Source organism: Gasterosteus aculeatus, chromosome 7 (genome assembly GCF_964276395.1).
Source record: "Gasterosteus aculeatus chromosome 7, fGasAcu3.hap1.1, whole genome shotgun sequence".
In the NCBI taxonomy this organism is placed as follows: Eukaryota; Metazoa; Chordata; class Actinopteri; order Perciformes; family Gasterosteidae; genus Gasterosteus; species Gasterosteus aculeatus.
The window spans coordinates 27,696,085-27,717,522 of NC_135694.1; the positions used below are offsets into that span (position 1 = coordinate 27,696,085).

The 21,438-nt window shown below is 48.0% G+C and overlaps 1 protein-coding gene across 1 annotated transcript in view; it reads left to right on the forward strand.

The window, feature by feature from the left end:
* Positions 1–2,125: 2,125 nt before the first annotated feature.
* stk32a (serine/threonine kinase 32A) overlaps positions 2,126–21,438 on the forward strand; it is a 50,537-nt gene continuing 31,224 nt past the window's right edge. Inside the window, exons 1-5 of the mRNA XM_040181076.2 lie at positions 2,126–2,332; positions 2,456–2,694; positions 3,930–4,414; positions 8,549–8,604; positions 9,804–9,955. Of these exons, the coding sequence (XP_040037010.1) occupies positions 4,363–4,414; positions 8,549–8,604; positions 9,804–9,955 (260 nt within the window). The 5' untranslated portion in view covers positions 2,126–2,332; positions 2,456–2,694; positions 3,930–4,362. The remainder of the gene's footprint in view (positions 2,333–2,455; positions 2,695–3,929; positions 4,415–8,548; positions 8,605–9,803; positions 9,956–21,438) is intronic.

Consider the following 21,438-nt stretch of genomic DNA (forward strand, 5'->3'; position numbering starts at 1 on the left):
TTAATTATGTAATATTACATTATTGAACCCTTTGCTGAAACTCAACAGGAGACTTCACAGTTCAGCAGAGAAGGCTCAAACATCCACACAGCACCGACGTTTTTTAATAAACCCTGTTTATGAAACCCTCAGAGCAAACCATTAACCGGCAGAAGTGGCTCAGACTTTTCCCTTGGATACACTGACTAAGAAAAACCGAAATACAATAAAACAATGTAGCTACAGTGGGTGAAAACCAGACCACAGAGATCAAAATAGTAACAATTGGGTATTTAAGAGGAAAGGCGAAATTACTATATCGTTATTTAGTATAGAGCTGCGTTGAAGACAGTAAGACACCATATTTTCAGTTTAGGTTACATTTTCTGCAATGCAGCATCTGATATGTTAATGCATGCAGTGTATTACATGTTGTAATCTGTTTCATAGTATTAACTGTTCACATAGTGTCTCCCAGATCAAACTATAGGTGGTAAAACAGTGATGCTTCTATATTAACAATCCTACAACCCTATTCAGCCCCAAGGCTTCATCAACCATTACTCTGATTCACGTTTTCCTTAATGAAGCATTTTACATGGAGAATAAGGGCAGAGTTGATACTTTGACTGTAATATTGGTCATGAATGTAATTTATGTAGTACATGATATTCCCATTAGACCCTAACTGTATTAAACACATTGGCTGCTGTCACGTCTTGTTCCATCTCTTTTTATCCACTAGATGGCATTCATTCCCCAGATGTGATCTCCTCACGTCCTCCTGAGCGGTCTCCAATGTCCTCAACCGTTGTGTTCAATAATAGTGGCTTTCCTCAGTGGAAATCTTAATCAAGTAACGCCAAGACTATCTATGATTATCTATGACCGCTTCTATTTTCTGAGCATAACAAAACTAGGACAACATTGGAAAACACGTCAGGCCTCTTCTATGTTTTATAGCTTTAATCCGTTTCTGTCCAGGTGTGATAAGACACTCGTCTCCTCTAAAGGGAGAGCACAACTGCTGATGCTGTCGTACTGCTGATAAGAAGTCGCCCTGCCACTGAGTGGTGCTTGTCACCTCTTTGTTGAGAGTAGGTCTGACCCCCCCCCTTACCTCCGTAGGAAGATGGATGGGCAACACCGAGGGTGTGACGGAATGACCGAGTGGAAAAGGAGGAAGAATAAGGAAGCGTGTCTCCTTTCCCAGAGTTCCGCCGCACCGTCTTTCTCCTCTCGACCTTGGCCTGCTCCATTAACCAGGGGACAGAAGGGACAGTCCTCGTCGCGGACGGTGGTGTTTTACTATTAATGACCTCAGGATTGGACGCACGTTGAGACATTGGACCACAGAATGGTGGCCGAAATACAGCGGACTCCGATGCATATGCACCATGGAGCTGACACACATAACGCAAAGGGGACGTCTTTTTCAGATAACTAACCCACCTCCCCTACTTCTTCAGATAGTTATCCATTACTATACATTTTGGACGTCCAATACAACCACGGTACTCTATAAGAGTATACTTAAGTGCATACTAGCAGTACACTAACAGCTAAAGTAGCCATTGTATCCCCAAGTATGTGAGTATCCTGATAGGTCCAGTTAAGTACAATATTCCAGTTTTGACATCAACTTTATAGAAAGACATTTGATTTATACATAAAACCTTTATGAGATGGTGAGCAATAACTGTGCTCACAGGCCTAATAGGCACAAAGAGTATTCACACATACTAAAGGTTTATTACCTTGATTCCGAATGGGATTAAAATATAGACTCACTGTAGAACACAAGATACATTACTGCATGATTGCTATTTCCACATATGTTTAAGGGCTATCATGAGACGGCAGGCTTGTCTATAAAGAGACTGGTCCTCACCCAGAGCCCATTGTCGACAACCTGCCCTGCTGAAGGGCCCTTAGGCAAAGTGCTATGGTAGATTCCGCTGTGGGGGGTGGGGGGGCGCTGTGCTGCAGCTGATGATGAACCCTGACTCATGGCAACATCAGGAATTCCACGCAGGTGTAAATAAAGTATTGTGAGGCGGTGCCAATTTTAAAGTGATACATGCTGCTTGTTTTCAGGTTGTATTTTAATAGTAGCGCACAACCCGCGGATCTCAGACCACGGCCCAGGGGACAATCACTCCAAGGGACTCACACGGAACTTACTTCACCCGCGACGTCAATCCAGTCAGTGTCTTTGTGGACATTCATTAGAGGATGCAACTTTTTTTTTTAAAGGATTAATGCTGAACGACACGGCGGATCAGCCCGTGAAACCTGCGTCTCCAGAAGGCGCGCGGGTGTCCAGCGCATTGCCCACCGCGTCGATGTGGAGGTCAGTCTCTCACCAGTGTGCGACGCGCCACGCGCCACTCACCAGCCACCCCCCCTCACCCCCCCACACACATACTTATTTTTTAAAAACCCGTCTCTGCTCGCTGTCTCATCTGTCCTCCAGAAGCTGAGGCGGTTTCGCCATCGTACCCCGTCGCAAGTCAGGTCTCTCTGTGTGGTTCCGTTTTAGGGGAGGAGGGGGCGGTTCTTTGCGCACGGGCGTCCCGGTGCGTCGTCGCACGGACATCGAAGAAATGATCCTCTGAGCTGCACTGTTGCTCCCCCTGTGTCGCCTCACCTCTCTGCAGCAAACCGGCCTGGAAGCGGTCCCATGCGCCCCCGACCCACCGGGCGCGTTCTGAGGTAGGTGCCCACAGCTGTCCTGCAGGGATTCATTGTGTGTGTGTGTGTGTGTGTGTGTGTGTGTGCGTGCGTGTGTGTGTGTGTGCGTGTGTGTGTGTGTGTGTGTGTGTGTGTGTGTACGGGGAGGGGGGGGGGGGGGTACTTTCTATTCTGCGCATGTTTAGATGAGGGGCTCCGAGTTCGATGTCCTCTGCGTTTACCTCAGCACTGCGGCTCCCCCACAATAGTTCTTCGACACATATGAGGGAGGGGGAGTGTGGGGGGGGGGGGGTCAAATATGCCGTGGTGACCTTATCACGCAGTTGTAGGGATGACATTCATAAAAAGGGTTTCCCCCTAGCGGATTAAATGTTGCCACGATGACTCGAACTTTTTATATTGATTTCTAAAATGCATCTCAGCTGCTCAGTTCGGTCATTCAATTCCCCTGTAAGATATTATGGGATGTGCTGCGCTTCTTTTTTAAAGGATAAAGCAAACGTAACCGTGAAGCTGTGATATGAATTTTGTATTATCATAGGAGACTAGAAGCTCAGAATAGACACAGGGGTACTATTTTTCGATGCAGATGGATTTATTTCATTTTCCTTTGTGAACGTAGTTTAGTAGTTTCGTGTTACATCATGCACTTTCTGATATGTGTTTTCTTTTTTTGTCTACTACCGCAACAATACGTAGTAACTCGTGAAATGTCACGTCCTGAGGAGGGCAGCCTGAGGGATCCCATTCACTGTACCCAATGCCAGAAAACTATAAATCAACAGACTCCCATTTTGTGCTCTTAATAGAAAAAGCAATCATACCATTCATCACACATGCAGACGCTGCTCCCCCGGGATGAGTTTCTGAATAGAACTGTCAAAATTAAATAATTGATAAATGACAGATGAAGGAAGTAACGAGGAACAGAATGAAGGAGACTTACATGTAAGTCCTTGTAAATAATTTTCCATCAAGTTGATTACTGCCTAAAGTGCCGGTGTCATTGTCCCGTGGAGTTTAAGAGCCACGTTTCCTTTCTTTCCCCTTCGTCTCTTGAGAATATAACGCGTGTCAGTCTTTCCGTTCATCAGCAGATGCCGCGTACGAGCCATTTATACCTCACCGCCTCTATACCTTTCCACTTGTTCCCCCCTCTCTGGCTGCCTGTCCCTCCTCCTCCTCCTCCTCCTCCTCCTCCTCCTCCTCCTCCTGCTGCTGCTGCTGGTGTCGTGTGTCCCCGCCTCCCCTCGCAGGTTGGACCATCAGTCAGCGGAGGGTCACAGCCACTGAAACACAAGCCGCCCGCCTGGCGAGAGTCGAAGGTCTACCATCGTCCGTCCACACTGGGGTGAAGACACGCGGGAGACTTACACTGTAGCGCCACCGCCTCTGTGTGTGTGTGTGTGTGTGTGTGTGTGTGTGTGTGTGTGTGAGGTTGTGTCAAGGTGGGGAGTTGAGAGGAAGACGGGACCCATCCAAGTCAGCAAAACCCAGCCATCTACTGCGTATGTGTGTGTGTGTGTGTGTGTCAGGGATAAGCAGTGCAGCACTTGTGTGTGTGTGTGTGTGTGTGTGTGTGAGAGGGGCTGTTGGTGACCAGGCTATGAGTGCGTCTCAGTGGGAGAGACCGTTGGATGCTGAGCAGAGCTGAAGGAGCGGACCAGGAGAACCTTGAGAGGAGCAGCCATGGGGCTCGGACAGTCCAGCAAGGCGGCGCTCGCCGAGGACACAGACGAGGGTGAGTCCCAAAAGATCCGACGCCCTTGTGGGACTTCTCCTCTTTCCTTTGGTGTCTCCTACTTCTGCCACCCGGAATCTAGTGGAGATGCACAGGGAGCGTTAAACAAAAGGACACGTAGTTTGCAGGATTTACGACTGTTTATCTGCAGCCGTATCAATGTGTGAAGCTGTTTCTATTAGCTAATAAAATGAAGTGCACTTACAGGAAATGGATCTGCTGATCAGGGCGCCCACAACTCTTCCTCGGCAAATGTAATTGAGGGAAATTCCCTTTTGCGGCCACAGATTTAGCCAGCGTGACGTACTGTATGTCCACACAATTAAACACATAGTAGAGTGCAGTCATAATTGATGACATATAACTGATTATGACTTTGATTTCCCTTTTCTCTGTGACTTGGTTAGACAACACGATGTGAATCTATCGATCGGAGGCAGTGCCTCAAATGATCAAAAAGAAATTCCACTCTGTCTGCACGCAAAGGACTTCAAGAAAATGAGTGTTTTATGAGTCGGCGATTTAGTCAGAAGTGAGGCGGCTTTCCTTGGTAGTTTTTTGTTTGTTTGTTTGTTTCCTAGAGGACCTAATACGTTTGTTTATTTTTGTTACATTGTAAATCTAAATGTATCAGTTTTCATTTCAAACATTGGATGGCTTCATATTCCATCAGTCATCAAAACATGTCACTCCACCCGATTCAATCCGTACGCCGTGGCTTTCTCTCCCACACTGGAGGCGACCCCCCCCCCCCCCCCCCCCCCCTCCTTTCAAGGAGGAAACCATCATTCACAGTTAACCTTGCTGATCGGTCATCTAGTGTGCCACTCTGGAAATGTCGCTCATGACGGGGCGTCTGTGAACCCTGGATGTTAAACGCTACAGTGCACCTTACTTACTCACTGCCCCCCCCCCTCACTAAACAGCGAGGGCTGTGGAATAAATAAACACAGAGACACACTGTTATAAATTAGCAAGAGGCCGGCTCACTGCAAACAGTAACAGTAAGTAATCCCCCCACCGAGGAAACCCCAGCCGGACGTAGGCAGCGTTCTCTCTGGGGGGGTAAAGCGGGTCGCTGCATGTTGGCGCATCATGCACTTACCATCTAAGAGAAGCAATTAAGATGCAAAGTGAGTTTTCACTTCAGAAGCATCAGAGGTGGCTTCAGGGTAATATCGGCCACAAGGTGGGATTTTTGTGCGTTAAATTAATGGTAATAATTAATAAATGTTGACGTAACACAAAAATAACCCGATGAATGCAGCTGGTAGGGAAGTTTAGTCCTTTGTCTCTTATTTTCCCTTTGCAAGTTTGCAAAAAAGTGTCTCTCGCACATATTGTAGACATAAAATATGAATGTTAGAAGATATTTAGAGAGATTGTGATGTACATCATTATTTAATGCTGCTTTTTTGGCACAATGTAACCTCCTGCTGCAAAAACTCCTTTTAAATCGTTATAGCTACATTTTTTATTTAAATGAATGTAAAACAAAAGGGATAATTCACCCATACTACTGCCAAGGCATTAATATTTCAAAGTATTATTAAGAAAATATCAAAAGTAGCGACAAACTCAAAAGTACAGCGACAAAAACGTAGTCGATATAATAATATTCTTGTTGCTCGACTTATGTTAAAACTAAATTTCTCCCAGAAAAGGTTTAGAACACATTGTCAGAATATAGACGGCTTTCCGTATTCTGCAGTTCAACCCATATCAGTTGATTAGCAGAAAGGCCCGTGCACGAAGGTGAACTCTGTTAAAGACATGTTTATCTCCCCTGAGGATGACGTGGCTGACTTCCCCCTGAGCTACGGGCCTTTTTTCCACTTTGTGCAACCGGGACACTCTGGTTAATGGACAGGCCTCGTTTACTGCTGATCGTGCTCCCTTCAGCGGCGCGTGGACCCCTGGATTCGGTTTCAGTTCACCGCTGATGCTCCCACGTCGGTTAGTCTGCAGGTGGCTTCTGTGTGTGTGTGTGTGTGTGTGTGTGTGGTGGGGGCGGGGGCCCGACAGAGGGACTCAGTGCGTCCACGATGAGATGGCTAATTCTGGAGAAAAAAAAACGGAGTAACATCAGGAAATTGGTGTCAAGTATCGGTTGAACTGCTTTCTGCAAGTGCCTACTGTGTTTCGTGTTTACATGAGTATACCAAACTCATGATTTGATGGCTCCTCATTTACATATCTTCCCGTTTCAGAACTAAATAACTCTGAAGTGACTTGAGGGTCGTTTCCAAACCTTTTTTTTTTTACGGCTGTAAAAAGTTTTGTAACACAACGCAACTAGACGCAAACCCCGAAACTCACAACAGTGTCCGGCATCCTTTGTCTCTCACATTCATGTTTCAGAGGGAATGTGCTCGGGGCCGAGTGCTACATACAAGGTAGCAAAGTCCAAAAAATAAAGACAAACACAAGCCTGCTGCAGACAGAGCGTTGTCTTCATGCTCATTCTGTCGTTTTCCAAAAACCTGGATTTCCAGGTTCGCACATTGTGTCTGAGCAGACGGGACACTTGCTAATGTCTCCGCTGAGATTCACATAAAGGACAAAACCACCTGTTTTTTGAGCATATGATCGCGTCGGGTGTTGACAGAGGGCGCCATCCAAAGGCCGTTTGGCATAGCGTGGACATACCCAGGGGACAGAGACTGCTTGTGACGGACGGAGAAAACAGACAGCCGTACACGCGGAGAACGGTGTGACGCTGAGGCCACGCCGCGTGGCGCCAGGCTCAGACCCAACGGGCCCGATCATTTCGATGCAGGGCGGGTTATAGCGCGCGTCAGTCCAAATCAAACTGACAGGTTCTTCGGTTTCATCAGTTAGTTCCGGCCACGGAGAGAGACTGTCAGTCAACGCGTCCGCCGTCCCTCGCGCGCAGATTCAGTTAGTCATGTGCCACTCGTCCCTATGGCACATTAAACCATTCGAAGTTCCGCTGGTGAAATATGACATTCGGTTTGCCTCGCCTCCCCCCCCTGTTTTGTATGTCTGCCTCAATCTGTCTCTGTCTCTCTCCGGGACCACACAGGTCTGCCCTCTCCTTCACAACCGCGGCCGTCTCTCTCTGAAAAACCCGTCCAATCTTAAAGCTCAGCAGGAAAAGCAACATGATTATCTGGACGTGTGATGGGCATACATCATCCGTGACCCCGTGCGGCCCACGTGTGTGTAGTTGCTCATTAAAAAGCGGGGCCCCGTTATGGCCATTTTCAAAGTCGTTTGGGTAAAAAGCGTGATAGTGCGAAAGGAGGAACGTACCCGGAGACACGTGACGAACAGCGCACGCAACGGTAACCGCCACATCCGATAGATCTAGTGGCCGCGGGCAGCGCGTGTGTTTTGTGTCTATCCCCGCGTGTGTACTTGTGGTTGTATAAGTGGACACCAGCTGTTCCATCCTCGGGGAAAAGGACGGGCATTGAAAACCTTCTGTCCTGGTTGTCATGGTAGCAAGAAACAAACAGCCCCATCTGGTTCCAATTGGCGATAAATGTTGCTGATAGGTGCAGGGGAGTGAGATAGGGAGTTGCGCTCTGGTTTTAGGTTGTGTGCGTCTGTGAGTGCGTTCAATAGGAATAGAACGAATAGAAAGAGGCCGGGAGGATACGGAGCGGCAGAAACGTGCTCTTTTGTTCAGTGGCAAAGCGCACAACGTGTAGTGTGACGTCTTTATGTCAAGTGACCTGTGGTTGCCATGGATGTCTCCGTTGGCTTTGACATGTTAACCCTCACAAGGAGCCTACTAGAACTCTACTGACATTCATAAGCCTTTATCATTCCTATTTATGGAAGAAGAAAAAAAGGTTATTGGTTGAAATATAACAAATTACGATGTAACTTAAAATATAACGGTCCTCTATCATGGTGGGCTATAAAACAAGAAGTGTCCCTGCTGTCCTCCCAAAGGGAGAATTGTATTCCATCCATCCCATGTAATCCATTTTCTATGCCACTGATATCCAGCATTGATCCTGTTAAGCTGTATATTTGTATGTATATGTATACTTGTTTTGGAGGAGGAAGCTTTACTGTAATTTGAAGAGGAAAACCGCAAGATTTCAGTTTCAAATTTCCGATTTGTACTTAACAGAGATTTTCTGCTCTTCTCTTTCGCAGTAAATTTCGACAACTTCCAGATCCTGAGGGCAATAGGGAAAGGGAGCTTTGGAAAAGTAAGTCTCTGTTTGGAAAAGTTTACTGGAAACAGCTTTGCGATACACACAGTTCATTTATCGATATCAAACCAGTAAACCGGTTGAGTAAAACGTGATACCTCACAACGGACACCACAAACATTTCCAGGAAAAACGTAACACGTAAGCACACGCAGCAGCGACGCACGCTCGCATGCACATGCACATGCGTGCAGCGATCGCAGGCCCTCGAGGCATCTGCTCTCCATCAACAGATAAGCAGTCTAATCACAGTGGACGGCGAGTGATGCGATCAGGGTTTGGCTGATTAACGGGGCCGGCTGGTCCACGGATCGCTGTCTTAGAAGGCAGCAGCCACTGCGGCTTATGGACGCTCGTAACTCAAAATGAATCCTCGAAAATAGTGTCCATTCCCAGTCGTTGTCAAAAGAGGGGCAGTCGCGTACGATTTATATGTGTAATGACAGCAGAACAGATTGCAACAGGTCTGATATTCTGCATTTCACATCAGAGCCCTTTTTCCTCCCACTGATACACAAATACAGAGTGCTGAGTGCAGCTTGAAGGCATTTTCTATGCAACTTTGAAATATATGACTGATGCCAACACGACGTTTCCCATCGCTGAAATGCAAAATATTCGAGTGTGAAAAGTTTAACGCCTTAAAAGCGCCTTAACGGGGCTTAAATTCCTGATCGCACAGATTAAAGAGGGAGTTTCCCTCCAGGCTCGTTGGACCGTTATTGCAATATCGCAGGTTCGTCACAAGCAATAAAGCTTGAGACAAAATGGATGAATAATGGAAAAGACGCCACTATATTGCAACAGTTTGTAAAAGTACATCGTTTCTCAATGTCATTTTATGCATTTTATCATTTATTGCTCGTTGAAATCTGGCAAAGTGATAAATCTTACAAATCAGTTGAAGCATCTTTAAAAGGATGCTGATAGCAACCTTTTTTTCATGATGCATATATTCTATTTTTCTATAGTTTTGTGTGGCAATTTATGTGTTTCAGCATTGGCAGTAAGGAATTCGTTATACTTTTGGACGGTTATGTCTTCTGTTTAGAGTTCGAAGACAGCAACGAGTCCACTTTAACAGCCTTGAAGATGCTGATGAGACTGAGACACACAAGCACAACACCAATAAAGTATTCAGAGCATTCTGACCAGTGGAGTGAAAGAAACTACCCATTATGTAATCTCATCATCAGGTCTGCATTGTACAGAAGAAGGACACTAAGAAGATGTACGCCATGAAGTACATGAACAAGCTGAAATGCGTGGAGCGGAACGAAGTGAGGAATGTCTTGAAAGAGCTGCAGATAATGCAGAACCTTGAGCATCCGTTCCTGGTCAACTTCTGGTAAGCCGGCTTTGAATGCGTGGATCCAAAAGTGCATGTTTGTGTGTCACTTAGCTCTTTGAGGTTTTAAAGCCACTTTTGGAACTTACTTTAGCTCCTCTGTGAATTCAAACTAACCTCCAGCCGCCTTCAATTTAGCACTGATTGACTTTATTAGGATATGCTCCTCCGTTGCTTGACACAAAAAGCTGCTGTGTAAAATGATTTGATGATGATTTCCTGTCCATTGAATCGACCAATCAGCTCCGGGTCGTGTTTGCAGATGCATTCAGGCCGGTGTTGAGCATGCCGAAGGACGCTGTGAGGCCACCAATTCGCGTCATCTCGCCACTTGAAGTTGCTAAAAGGAAAACGTGGTTTGCTCACTGATCCAAATTCAACTTTCATGGGCTCAAGCCTTCGGTCCAAGCAGCTCCTCGTTTGCTTCAGCACATCCGGGGGTCGATGAAGTCTCTGCCTCAATACTCCACTTCTCAGATCAGGCCGCGAGTGCTAATCTAAGATGACTCATCAGGTACTTTCGGCAACCCATTCATCATGATTTAAAAAAAAAAAAAAAAAAACCAAGCTTATTGAGCAGCGGGAGTCGTTCTTTTTGAGATGCCAGATGAGGGTGGCTTGTTACGTTTCCATCTGAAGCTCTTCATTAATTCTTGATAAGCACCACCACTCTGCATCGGTTTGAGAGGAAGCCACCCTGGTTTTCTTTCTGCCTCGCTGAAAGGCGCAGAGGAGGGAATGTCAGCGGAGGGACGAAGAATAGCTCCCACAGTCATGTGATCCTGCTTTTTAAAATGAAATATTTATTGATATTTCAGTATTATTTATCATTTCTCTTCTTGATTAGCAGGTCTGCTTCTTGCTCTCTCTGAAATGTGAGTGATTAAATGGGACACTAAAAGAGGGACTTGCTCTCCAAGCAGCTGCTCCCGACCCTTTGTCCCCCCGGTCCCACTTTTCCATCCTCTCCTTCCCTGCTGCAACTTTCTCCCATTTTAATTCCACATCTACCACTCTGGGAAGAAAAAAAAATCAGTAGCTATCTTTTAATTACCAATTAAATAGAGGGGAACACAACTAAATCCTTCCGCCGTGGGAATGAATGAGAGAAGACCAAATGTACGGTCGGAAAAAAAGAGGGCAGGGAAAGGGAGGGAGGACAGCCACGGAGCCGAGGACGGAGAGACGTGTGCCGTGCAGCCTCATCAGACAAACAATGCCAGTGCTCGCTCTCTCGCCTGATTGCATGCTGTGTTGGACAAAAAAACCAGTTGGAAGTTAATGCATTTGGCAGCGTAAATCCCCCCTTGGGGGGGGGGGGGGTGATTTCCTCTAGAGATGTGCTCGGGTCAGCGCTATGCCCACTCTATCTCTCTCCCTCTCCCCCGTCCCGTCTCTTTCGCTGTGTTGAGTTGGCGGAAGTTGAGGTTTTTAAGCGCTCAAGGTCGGAGACGGGCGAGGGATTACCGCAGGCATACGGACCGCACCGGGATTTTGTTTTTCTGTCCTCTCGTCGTCCTCCTCTTCTTTCACCTTGCTCCCTTTCCCTCCTTCCCCACCTGCTCGTCTTCCCCTCTCGCTGTAGGCACACTTGGACTTGGAAGTCAGGAGCAAAACAGACGTATGAACTTCTAAATAAGTGGTTTTCCTCCAATGAAAAACTATAAAGTCTGATATGGAATGCTGATTTAATCTTCCCTGGCATCGAGCATGTGGTACGGTCAGCGTATTGATGGTAGCGCAGCCCGACCAGCCGCAGTCCCACTGTGAAAGGGGAGCCCTTACTGGCACTGCAATGCCAGATATATATATATAAATATGGTGAAGGAAACGTCGAGATGAAAGTACCTGCCCGCTGTTGGCTGGTTGCGCTGATCACACGTGACGTGTGACGTGCGCCGCGAGGGGCGCGTGGTGGGTTTTTCTCAGCAGAAGGCAAACAGCACGTGGTCCATTTGAGTTGCTGACATATTGAAATGGCATCTGGGAAAACCGTTTGGGTCCTGTTTACATTCTCACAACGTTGACGGAGACATTTTCTTGTTACTTTCTTTCTTTGACTTTGCTCGCGTGGCTGGATTTAATGCGCAACCAAACAGATCGCGCCGAAGACACCAAAAGATTGTTCATCGTTAAGCAAATAGCCTAACTGTGTAGATCTTCAGCTTCATCACAGAATAATAGCGACCCACGACAACTTTGTCTAGTCCGTGTTGAAAGCAGTTGGTTGTGAATTGTTCTATCGGACACTTTTTAACCTGTGTGACAAACACTGCCGTGGTGCAACGACGAGTAACCTTCAGAGGAAAAAACGCACACACACTTAGTAGAATAAAAGCTTCACTCGCTCGGGGGAGTCCCTCTTTATGGCTCAGTTATTATGCAATCCCACTAATGCATTTCATTTCCATGCAGAGCAAAACGTCTTTCAGGGGTGCATTTTTTCCTCAGAAAACCCAACAGAAGTGACGTAATGTCTCACGAAGGTAATGATTTCTACATGAAACTAAGTAATCCCTCCGGGCGCGCTGCCGTAAAAGCTCCGGCACACCAGATATGGAACACAGAATAGTTTAATCCAGACACTATTATTACAAGTGAGGAATAGTAAGAACTGCTTGTATCTGAGGTACAAACTACATCCTAGTAGAATTATGCACATCACACTATTTTTACTTTTAGCCTAAAGGTAGAAAGCAGCACGTTAGCATGTCGGGTACATCGCCGGACATCGAGGTCACCTGGTATACTAAAAGGTCATAAACAGGAGTGGGGATTAAGAACAGTTATTACACCTTAATGAAAAAAACACCAACACGCTCACCTTTTGTTGACTACAACATTTTAAAATGTGATATGTGAGATCATCGTGTTGGGGATGTGTGTGTGTGTGTGTGTGTGTGTGTGTGTGTTCTCAGGGAACTTTAGACACAGACTGATGGGAGCTGTCACTCGAGGGAGGTGATGGGAGATGGGGCGGGAGGACGGTCGGAGGGGTGTCGGCATCGATCCAGCATGTCACAGTCGGAGACGTCGGCCGGCCGCGAGGCTTTGTTTAGAACACGTGTGAAGGCGTGTGTGTAGGCGTACGCTGATGTAGCCTTTTCTGCTAGGGGCGTTCAATCAATGACTAAAAGCCATATATCAACCACAGGCCATTCACCAAAAATAATTATTTTCTCCAATTTAGTGCGACCCACAGCCCGTGGACCTTCCCCTTCTCCCCTCGTTGCTTTTTGGTGCGTAAATTCTGCACGGCGCAGCGACTCTTCTCCTGCTGTGCAAAATGTTCACGTCATAGAGAATTAAATTAAATCTTTCGTCAACGATTTCATATTTCATACCAAAGCTATTAATGAGAATGTTAATTGTTACGATCCCCCAATTCGCGGCAAGCACTAAAAGGTGTTTTTATGTCCCCTTTAAGCAGTACAATATCGCTGCATTTGAATAACTACTCTTTTTAGATATACTTATAGGCTACACTTAATAATACCAACTGTGCCAGAAGCTCTTCTCCTCTCGATTAATTAATCTGCTTTTCAATTCATTCAATTCGTTGAAATAGCAGCAGAATTATTCAAATTAACTGTGTGTCCTTACATGTGTGTCCATACTTGCTACCTTGCGACGAGTGAGCCCCCGTGGTTTCTGGAGACTATGGGGTGGGCCTGGGGACGCCCGTGTCCCTGAAAGCTCCACACTGGACGCTCCCCCCGTCAGACTGACTGGCTGGAGGCGACCAACAGGTCACATCGAAAAGCACGTGTGGCGGACAGCGAGAGAAAGACGAAACGAGACGCAGGGGGAGAGACGGGGAGGAAAACGTGGGACGACTAGAGGGCCCGAGAGAAAGAGAAAGGATGACAAGGACCAAGCCAGCATTAGGCAGAGGGAAGGCAGATGCCAGTAAGGATAATACGAACACAATGTACGAGTGCTAACTAATCCGCAGTCTGTGCTGTTCTTTACTCACCACCCAAAACGCTGGTGGAGGCATCAGCTGCTAATGAAGCTTGAGAACATCCCATCGCAGCTGCAGAACACAGATGGACACAGTCAACAACGTAGTGCTGCTGCCTCCCTGGCTGGCAGATCATTTTCCATTTCGTATTTGCTTATCCGTTTATATTTCTTCATCTCTATAACTGTTATTCTTTTGCTTGTTATTTTCTTTTAGGCATTAGTTATACGTCATAAAAATTGGGATACATTCTTAGGCTTTATTGTGTTTTAATCCTTTAGACAAAATCAAAGTCAGTGATATGATGCCTGGTAAGGCAGAAAATATAATGTTTTGTTATACGTCATATTCTTTTATTTTTGGAAAAATAAAACAGCAGCAGTAGCTCCTGCGCTCTGTCTGTGTCTACACAAGATGCCTTCAGGCGCTGTATCCAGTGTTGGTAAATGAAAGACTTCAACATAAAACAGGCTCCTTTTTAAATCCCATTAGAGCACAGAGCATGTTGAAGGTGTTATATTAAGTAACTTCCGTGACGCTGCTTTTGCACACGACAAACAACTTAATCGGAACTGCGTCCGATTCATTTTGACAGCAGGACAGTGGACAACGTTCATGTTCAAACACGTCTCGCCATGTGTCGCCACGCAGGGAGATAAGGAGAGAGAGAGAGAGTGTGAGAAGCTCTTGTTTCTAGGAGACATTTAGTTATGGCTTTTATTGTCATAGGAGACCACTCCATGCAGAGTGGAGACATGGATGAAATAGCATAAAACAGCAAGCTGAATTAGCACCAGGCCAGTCAGTCCCAGAGGGGGGATGTTGATTTGCAGCTTTAATTTCTAGCGGTGTGTGCAAATCACAAGACAGGATTAATAAGTGCAACAATGTTCACTTATGCAGATAGACCAGTGCTGAAGATGTCAGGCAGGAAGGAGGAGGACTCGGACGCAGAGGGTTCAGCTGATATTGCTTTTTATTACTAACAAGAAAAAACTGAAAATCTCTCTTAACGAGGAAACAAAGGTCGCGATCAAAGTTCAAAAGGAAAAAACTCAAAATCTCTCTTAATGAGGAAAAAGGTGGAGATCAAAATTCAAAAGGCAAAAACTCAAAATCTCTCTTAAACGAGGAAATGTAACAGGGATCAAAAGGACGTGACAAACGTTATCGGACTTGACGTAACTCGTGACGTGAGGGCTGGTGTGCAGGGCAAAACAACAAGACACACTGGCACAGGACAAGGGGCGACGCAGACTATAAGTACCCATGAGGGAGTTGTGGGAACAGGTGGACACAATCAGGAGAGACAATCAGACTGGTGACACATGAGGAAGGGCAAGGGACCTGAAACGAGAGGGAGTTAGTTTCCAAAATAAAACAGGAAGTCAAAAAACAACTGGAGACAGGACAAAAACGCAACTTGACATACAGGTGTGACATTACCCCCCCCTCAAGGCCGAATACCAGGCGGCCTTGGAATGTCCGGGTGTGCTCTATAAAAATCTCGAATGAGATCCGGGTCCACTATGAAGCTAGACGAGACCCATTGTCGTTCCTCTGGCCCGTAGCCCTCCCAGTCCACGAGGAACTGCCTGCCCCGTCCCCGCTTACGTACCGCCAGCAGTTTCCTCACCGTGTAGACCGGCCCCCCCTCGACCATTCGAGGGGGTGGGGGTGGCTTGGGGTTTGGCACCATTGCGCTCTCCTTCGCTGGTTTGATTTTGCTGACATGAAAAGTTGGGTGTACCCTCAGGGACCGGGGCAGACGGAGGCGCACAGCTGCTGGATTGATAATCCTCGAGATGGGGAACGGGCCGACAAAGCGAGGGGCCAGCTTTCGTGATTCGACCTGCAAGGGTAGGTCCTTGGCTGAGAGCCATACTCGCTGGCCGGGCTGGTACACTGGGGCCGGTCTCCTCCTGCGGTCCGCTGCTTTCTTCACTCTGTCCCCTTGTCTGATCAGCGTCTGGCGTGCCGCTGCCCAGATGCGGCGGCAGCGGCGGACCAAGGCCTGGGCGGAGGGCACAGACACCTCTGGTTCGGACTCGGAAAACACAGGGGGTTGGTAACCAAAAACGCAATGGAAGGGAGACATGCCAGTGGCGGAGGTGGGAAGGGAGTTATGGGCGTACTCTACCCACGTCAGGTGTTCGCTCCATGACGCAGGGCTCTGGGCCACCAGGCACCGGAGGCTGGTTTCCAGTTGTTGATTGAGGCGCTCCGTCTGTCCGTTGGCCTCGGGATGGTACCCCGATGTGAGGCTAGCTGTGGCTCCGATGAGCTTACAGAACTCCTGCCAGAACCGCGAGACAAACTGGGGCCCCCTATCGGACACAATGTCTCTGGGGAACCCGTGGATCCTAAACACGTTGTTCATCATGCAGATAGCGGTCTCTTTAGCGGTGGGCAGCTTGGGTAGGGCTAGGAAGTGTGCCATCTTTGAAAATCTATCCACCACGGTCAACACCGTGGTGTTCCCCTTGGAGGTCGGTAGCCCCGTGACAAAATCCATCGAGATCTCTGCCCACGGCCGGGACGGGATGGGCAGCGGCTGTAGCAAGCCTGCGCGGGCTCTGGAGGAGTTCTTGTTCCTGGCGCAGACGGAGCATGCCTCAACGTACTCCCTGACCTCCGGCTCCATGGACGGCCACCAGAACCTCTGCGTGATGGCGAACATGGTCCGACGTACGCCCGGATGGCAGGTGAGCAAAGACGAGTGAGCCCAGTGGATCACCTGTGGGCGCAGATTAATAGGGACAAACAGACGATTATCTGGGCACCCACGAGGTGGGGGGGTCTCACCGTTGGCCTGCTTCACCTTGGTTTCTATAGGCCAGGTAACCGCTCCAACCACACAGTGTAGTGGGAGGATGGGCTCAGGTTCCCTGGCCACGGGCTCCGGGCTGAAAAGACGGGATAAGGCGTCAGGCTTGGTATTTCTTGATCCCGGTCTGTAGGAAAGGGAAAAATCAAAACGGTTAAAAAACAAGGACCAGCGGGCTTGACGGGAATTCAAACGCTTGGCCTTCTTGATGTACTGCAGGTTCTTGTGGTCTGTCCAAACCAAAAAAGGGTGCTGTGCCCCCTCGAGCCAGTGCCGCCACTCCTCCAGCGCCGCCTTCACTGCCAGCAGCTCACGATCTCCCACGTCGTAGTTCCGCTCCGCTGCAGTCAGTCGTCGCGACAGGAAGGCACAAGGATGAAGCTTGTTGTCAGACTCTGCTCGCTGGGAGAGAATGGCCCCGATCCCATTATTGGAGGCGTCCACCTCCACCACAAACTGGCGAGCCGGATCAGGGAGCGTGAGGATGGGTGCTGTAGTGAAGCGCCGCTTAAGCTCCTGGAAGGCTGCGTCTGCCTCGGCGGACCAGTGAAACGCCACCTGCGGGGAGGTAAGAGCATGGAGCGGGGCTGCTGTCGCGCTGAAGCCTCTGATAAACCGCCTGTAAAAGTTAGCAAAACCGAGAAATTGCTGTACCTTCTTGCGGCTATCAGGAGTTGGCCACTCTACTACCGCGCTTACTTTAGCCGGATCCATCTGAACCCTCCCAGGGGCTACGATAAAGCCCAGGAAGGAGACAGTATCGGCATGAAATTCACTCTTTTCCGCCTTCACATATAACCCGTTGTCTAAGAGACGTTGCAGGACGAGTTCAACATGGTTCCTATGGGTGTTTAGGTCGGGGGAATAAATCAGAATGTCATCTAAATACACATACACAAACTGGTCTAAAAAGTCTCTTAACACATCGTTTATCATCGCTTGAAAAACTGCTGGGGCGTTTGTGAGACCAAAGGGCATGACCAGGTATTCATAATGTCCAGACGGCGTGTTGAATGCCGTTTTCCACTCATCCCCTTCCCTAATGCGAACCAGGTGATAGGCGTTGCGTAAGTCCAGTTTGGTAAAAATCTGCGCCTGTTGAAGCTGGTCGAATACTGAGGTCATGAGAGGTAGAGGGTATCTGTTCTTAACGGTTATGTCGTTAAGCGGGCTGTAGTCAATGCAGGGGCGAAGGGTTCCATCCTTCTTTCCCACAAAGAAAAAACCTGCCCCTGCTGGGGACGAGGAAGGTCGGATCAACCCCGCCCTCAGGGAGGATTCGATGTAGTCCTTCATGGCCTGCCTCTCGGGCCCGGAAACAGAGTAAAGACGGCCCTTCGGGATGGTGGAGCCGGGCAGAAGGTCAATGGCGCAGTCGAACGGGCGATGAGGTGGTAGAGCTGTGGCCTTGCTCTTACTAAAAACCTCAGCGAGGTGGTGGTAGCAGCTTGGAACTTGGGTCAGATTGGTGATCTCCGAGTCTGTGACAGGGTGAGTGACGACACGGTTTAGCGTGGGGTTCTTCCCTTGGGGGCATGATTCCCGACATTGGGTCCTACAACCCTCCCCCCATACCATAATGTCCCCGGTGCGCCAGTTTATGTGTGGGTTGTGATGAATTAACCATGGGAACCCGAGGATGAGATGGTGCAGAGGTGAGTGTATTAAATACAGCTGTATGCGCTCCCAGTGATTGGTGATGCGAAGCTCCACCGGTTCTGTAACATGGGTTATAGTGAACAATGCACTTCCATTAAGTGCGCTCGCTTTAACCGGTTTACTCAATGGGTCAACCCGAAGCCCCAGTCTTTGTGCTAACCCCCAGTCGATTAGGCTCTCATCTGCCCCTGAGTCAATCAATACCCCCAGCTCTAGGTTCTTATCCCGGTGCTTAATCCTCACTGTGGTCAATCGGCGTGGAGTAGGAGTTACTTCGGCGACTTGACTCACCGACTGGTTGGCCTTTACTGGACAGGCGGTGATGAGGTGGCCACGCTCGCCGCAGTAAAAGCATCTGCCCTCCTGGTAGCGTCGCTGTCGTTCCTCTTGAGAGAGCCGGGCCCTCCCCATCTGCATGGGCTCCTCCTCGCCTCCGGCGCGGGTTCTTGAGAGTCGCTCAGGGGAGGTTTGACGCGATGCGGCGCCCCAGAGCGTCGGGGAAGAGCCAGGTGCGGCGGGTGTCCCTCTGGGCCCACGCTGCCGCCTCAGTTCCTGTAGGCGGTTGTCGGTGCGGATGGCGAGGGCGATGAGGGAATCGAGGTCCAGAGGCAGGTCCAATGGGACCAAGAGGTCCTGGATCTGGTCGGAGAGCCCTCTCAGAAAAACATCGTAGAGGGACGTGGTGTTCCACCCACTCTCCATCGCCAGGGTGCGAAAACGTATGGCGTATTCACAAACGGACTGTCCACCTTGCTTTATCTGACTGAGCTCACGAGCCCTTTCTCGGTCTGTTGCCACAGGGTCAAAAACAAGTCTGAGAGCGTCGGCAAACTTCTTTGGTGAAGAGCAAACTGCCGAACTCCTAGCCCACTCAGCGGTGGCCCATGCCTTGGCCCTTCCCGTGAGATGGGACATCATGAAGGCAACCTTGGACCGTTCTGTGGGAAAGTGCATCGGAGAGTGCTCGAAGTGCATTTCACATTCAATGATGAAGGACCTACTTTGTCCGATGGTTCCGGAGTATCGTTCCGGAGGTGCCAGCCTCGTGCACGCATCTGCTGGTGTGGCTACGGGAGGGGGCTCAGACGGCGTGGGGGGTTGTTCGGGAGAAGCCGCGGGGTTCCTGGAGAGCAAGGTGAGAATTTGTTCTACCTGACTGTTTAGGAGTCCCACCTGCGTGGTCATGGCAGTCTTAAACCCCTCCTGGCTTTGAGCAAGTCCCCGAACCCCTCGATCGAGGTCAGCAACAAGGTCTTCATGCTGCGCCAGTCTTGATGCTTGAGCGCGCAGCGCCTCCGTCAGCTGGTCCTTCTCTGCCGAGTCCATTCTGGCCAGTGTGTACTGTCAGGCAGGAAGGAGGAGGACTCGGACGCAGAGGGTTCAGCTGATATTGCTTTTTATTACTAACAAGAAAAAACTGAAAATCTCTCTTAACGAGGAAACAAAGGTCGCGATCAAAGTTCAAAAGGAAAAAACTCAAAATCTCTCTTAATGAGGAAAAAGGTGGAGATCAAAATTCAAAAGGCAAAAACTCAAAATCTCTCTTAAACGAGGAAATGTAACAGGGATCAAAAGGACGTGACAAACGTTATCGGACTTGACGTAACTCGTGACGTGAGGGCTGGTGTGCAGGGCAAAACAACAAGACACACTGGCACAGGACAAGGGGCGACGCAGACTATAAGTACCCATGAGGGAGTTGTGGGAACAGGTGGACACAATCAGGAGAGACAATCAGACTGGTGACACATGAGGAAGGGCAAGGGACCTGAAACGAGAGGGAGTTAGTTTCCAAAATAAAACAGGAAGTCAAAAAACAACTGGAGACAGGACAAAAACGCAACTTGACATACAGGTGTGACAGAAGAAGCAGCACTTATTAGACCTGTTGACTCTACAGGGTAAAACGTTTCATCCATATACTGTGTGTGTGTGTGTTTTTACTTTTTACATGTAGGCATATATCTTTTGTAATGTATTTTTAAGACTTTATTAAAGTTTATTAAAAAGCAGCTAACTCGACAACAACAGATGTTTGGTAGCGATTTAGTAGGTAAATTTAGTAAATGTATCCTCATACAAGGGTTCATGTGATATCTGACAAATATATTCTTCACAGGAAATCATTTCAGGTTTGTGAAAAAGATTATTGGTTCGGTTTGAATAATTATGGCTGTACATTTACTGACACTGATGAGCACAGCTTGCATGCATCTGTGTGTGTGTGTGTGTGTGTGTGTGTGTGTGTGTACACAAATGACAGTAATCACAGAGTTCAGTATGCGCCTCACTGTGTGCATCGCCACACCAGGCCGCTGACCCTTCTGCACGCCGGCTTCGTATCCAAGCAACCGCGTGGGAGACTGCGGCGAGTCAGTCACTCTTTTGTTCTACTGGCCTTCGACAATGACAGTTAAGCCCTTTTTAGGGGTTTTAACAGCCTCGGCTTTCTGCTGGAAAGTCTTGTGGGGCAGAAAAACACAGAAACTCAGCCGAGCGTGAGAGCTGGTTTTTCCACTCGATTAACTCGAGTGTGCTATCGATCGACCTGATGGACTGGGAGTCTCCTTGATGCTCCATGAGCTGACCAATATGATGATGTTATAATACTTTGCATTTCCAGAAAAACATCTATTTAGACCTTTATTGCCAGTGAATATTGTAGTAACCAGTTGATAAAAAAGCTGATATAGTACATAAATAATAACATAATTAAAAAGGAAGTAAATAATACTTGTTAGCAGAAGAAAAACAAGATAATAAAGAAAAAATGTAAGTCTAATTACGGTCCCTGACCTTGCAGGAATTGTCTCACGCTATTATCTACTAGCATTTATATAAATAAACAGCCCTTTTCATTGAAGAAGCAGCAGCTGTTTTTCCATCAGCAATAAAGTCCTGTAAATGCTTGTGGCAGCAGCTTATTAAGGTCTTTACCACCTTAACTACTTCTTCTGGGTGAGAGGTATTTGCAATATATACTTGTATGGCTGTGTGTGTGTGTGTGTGTGTGTGTGTGTGTGTGTGTGTGTG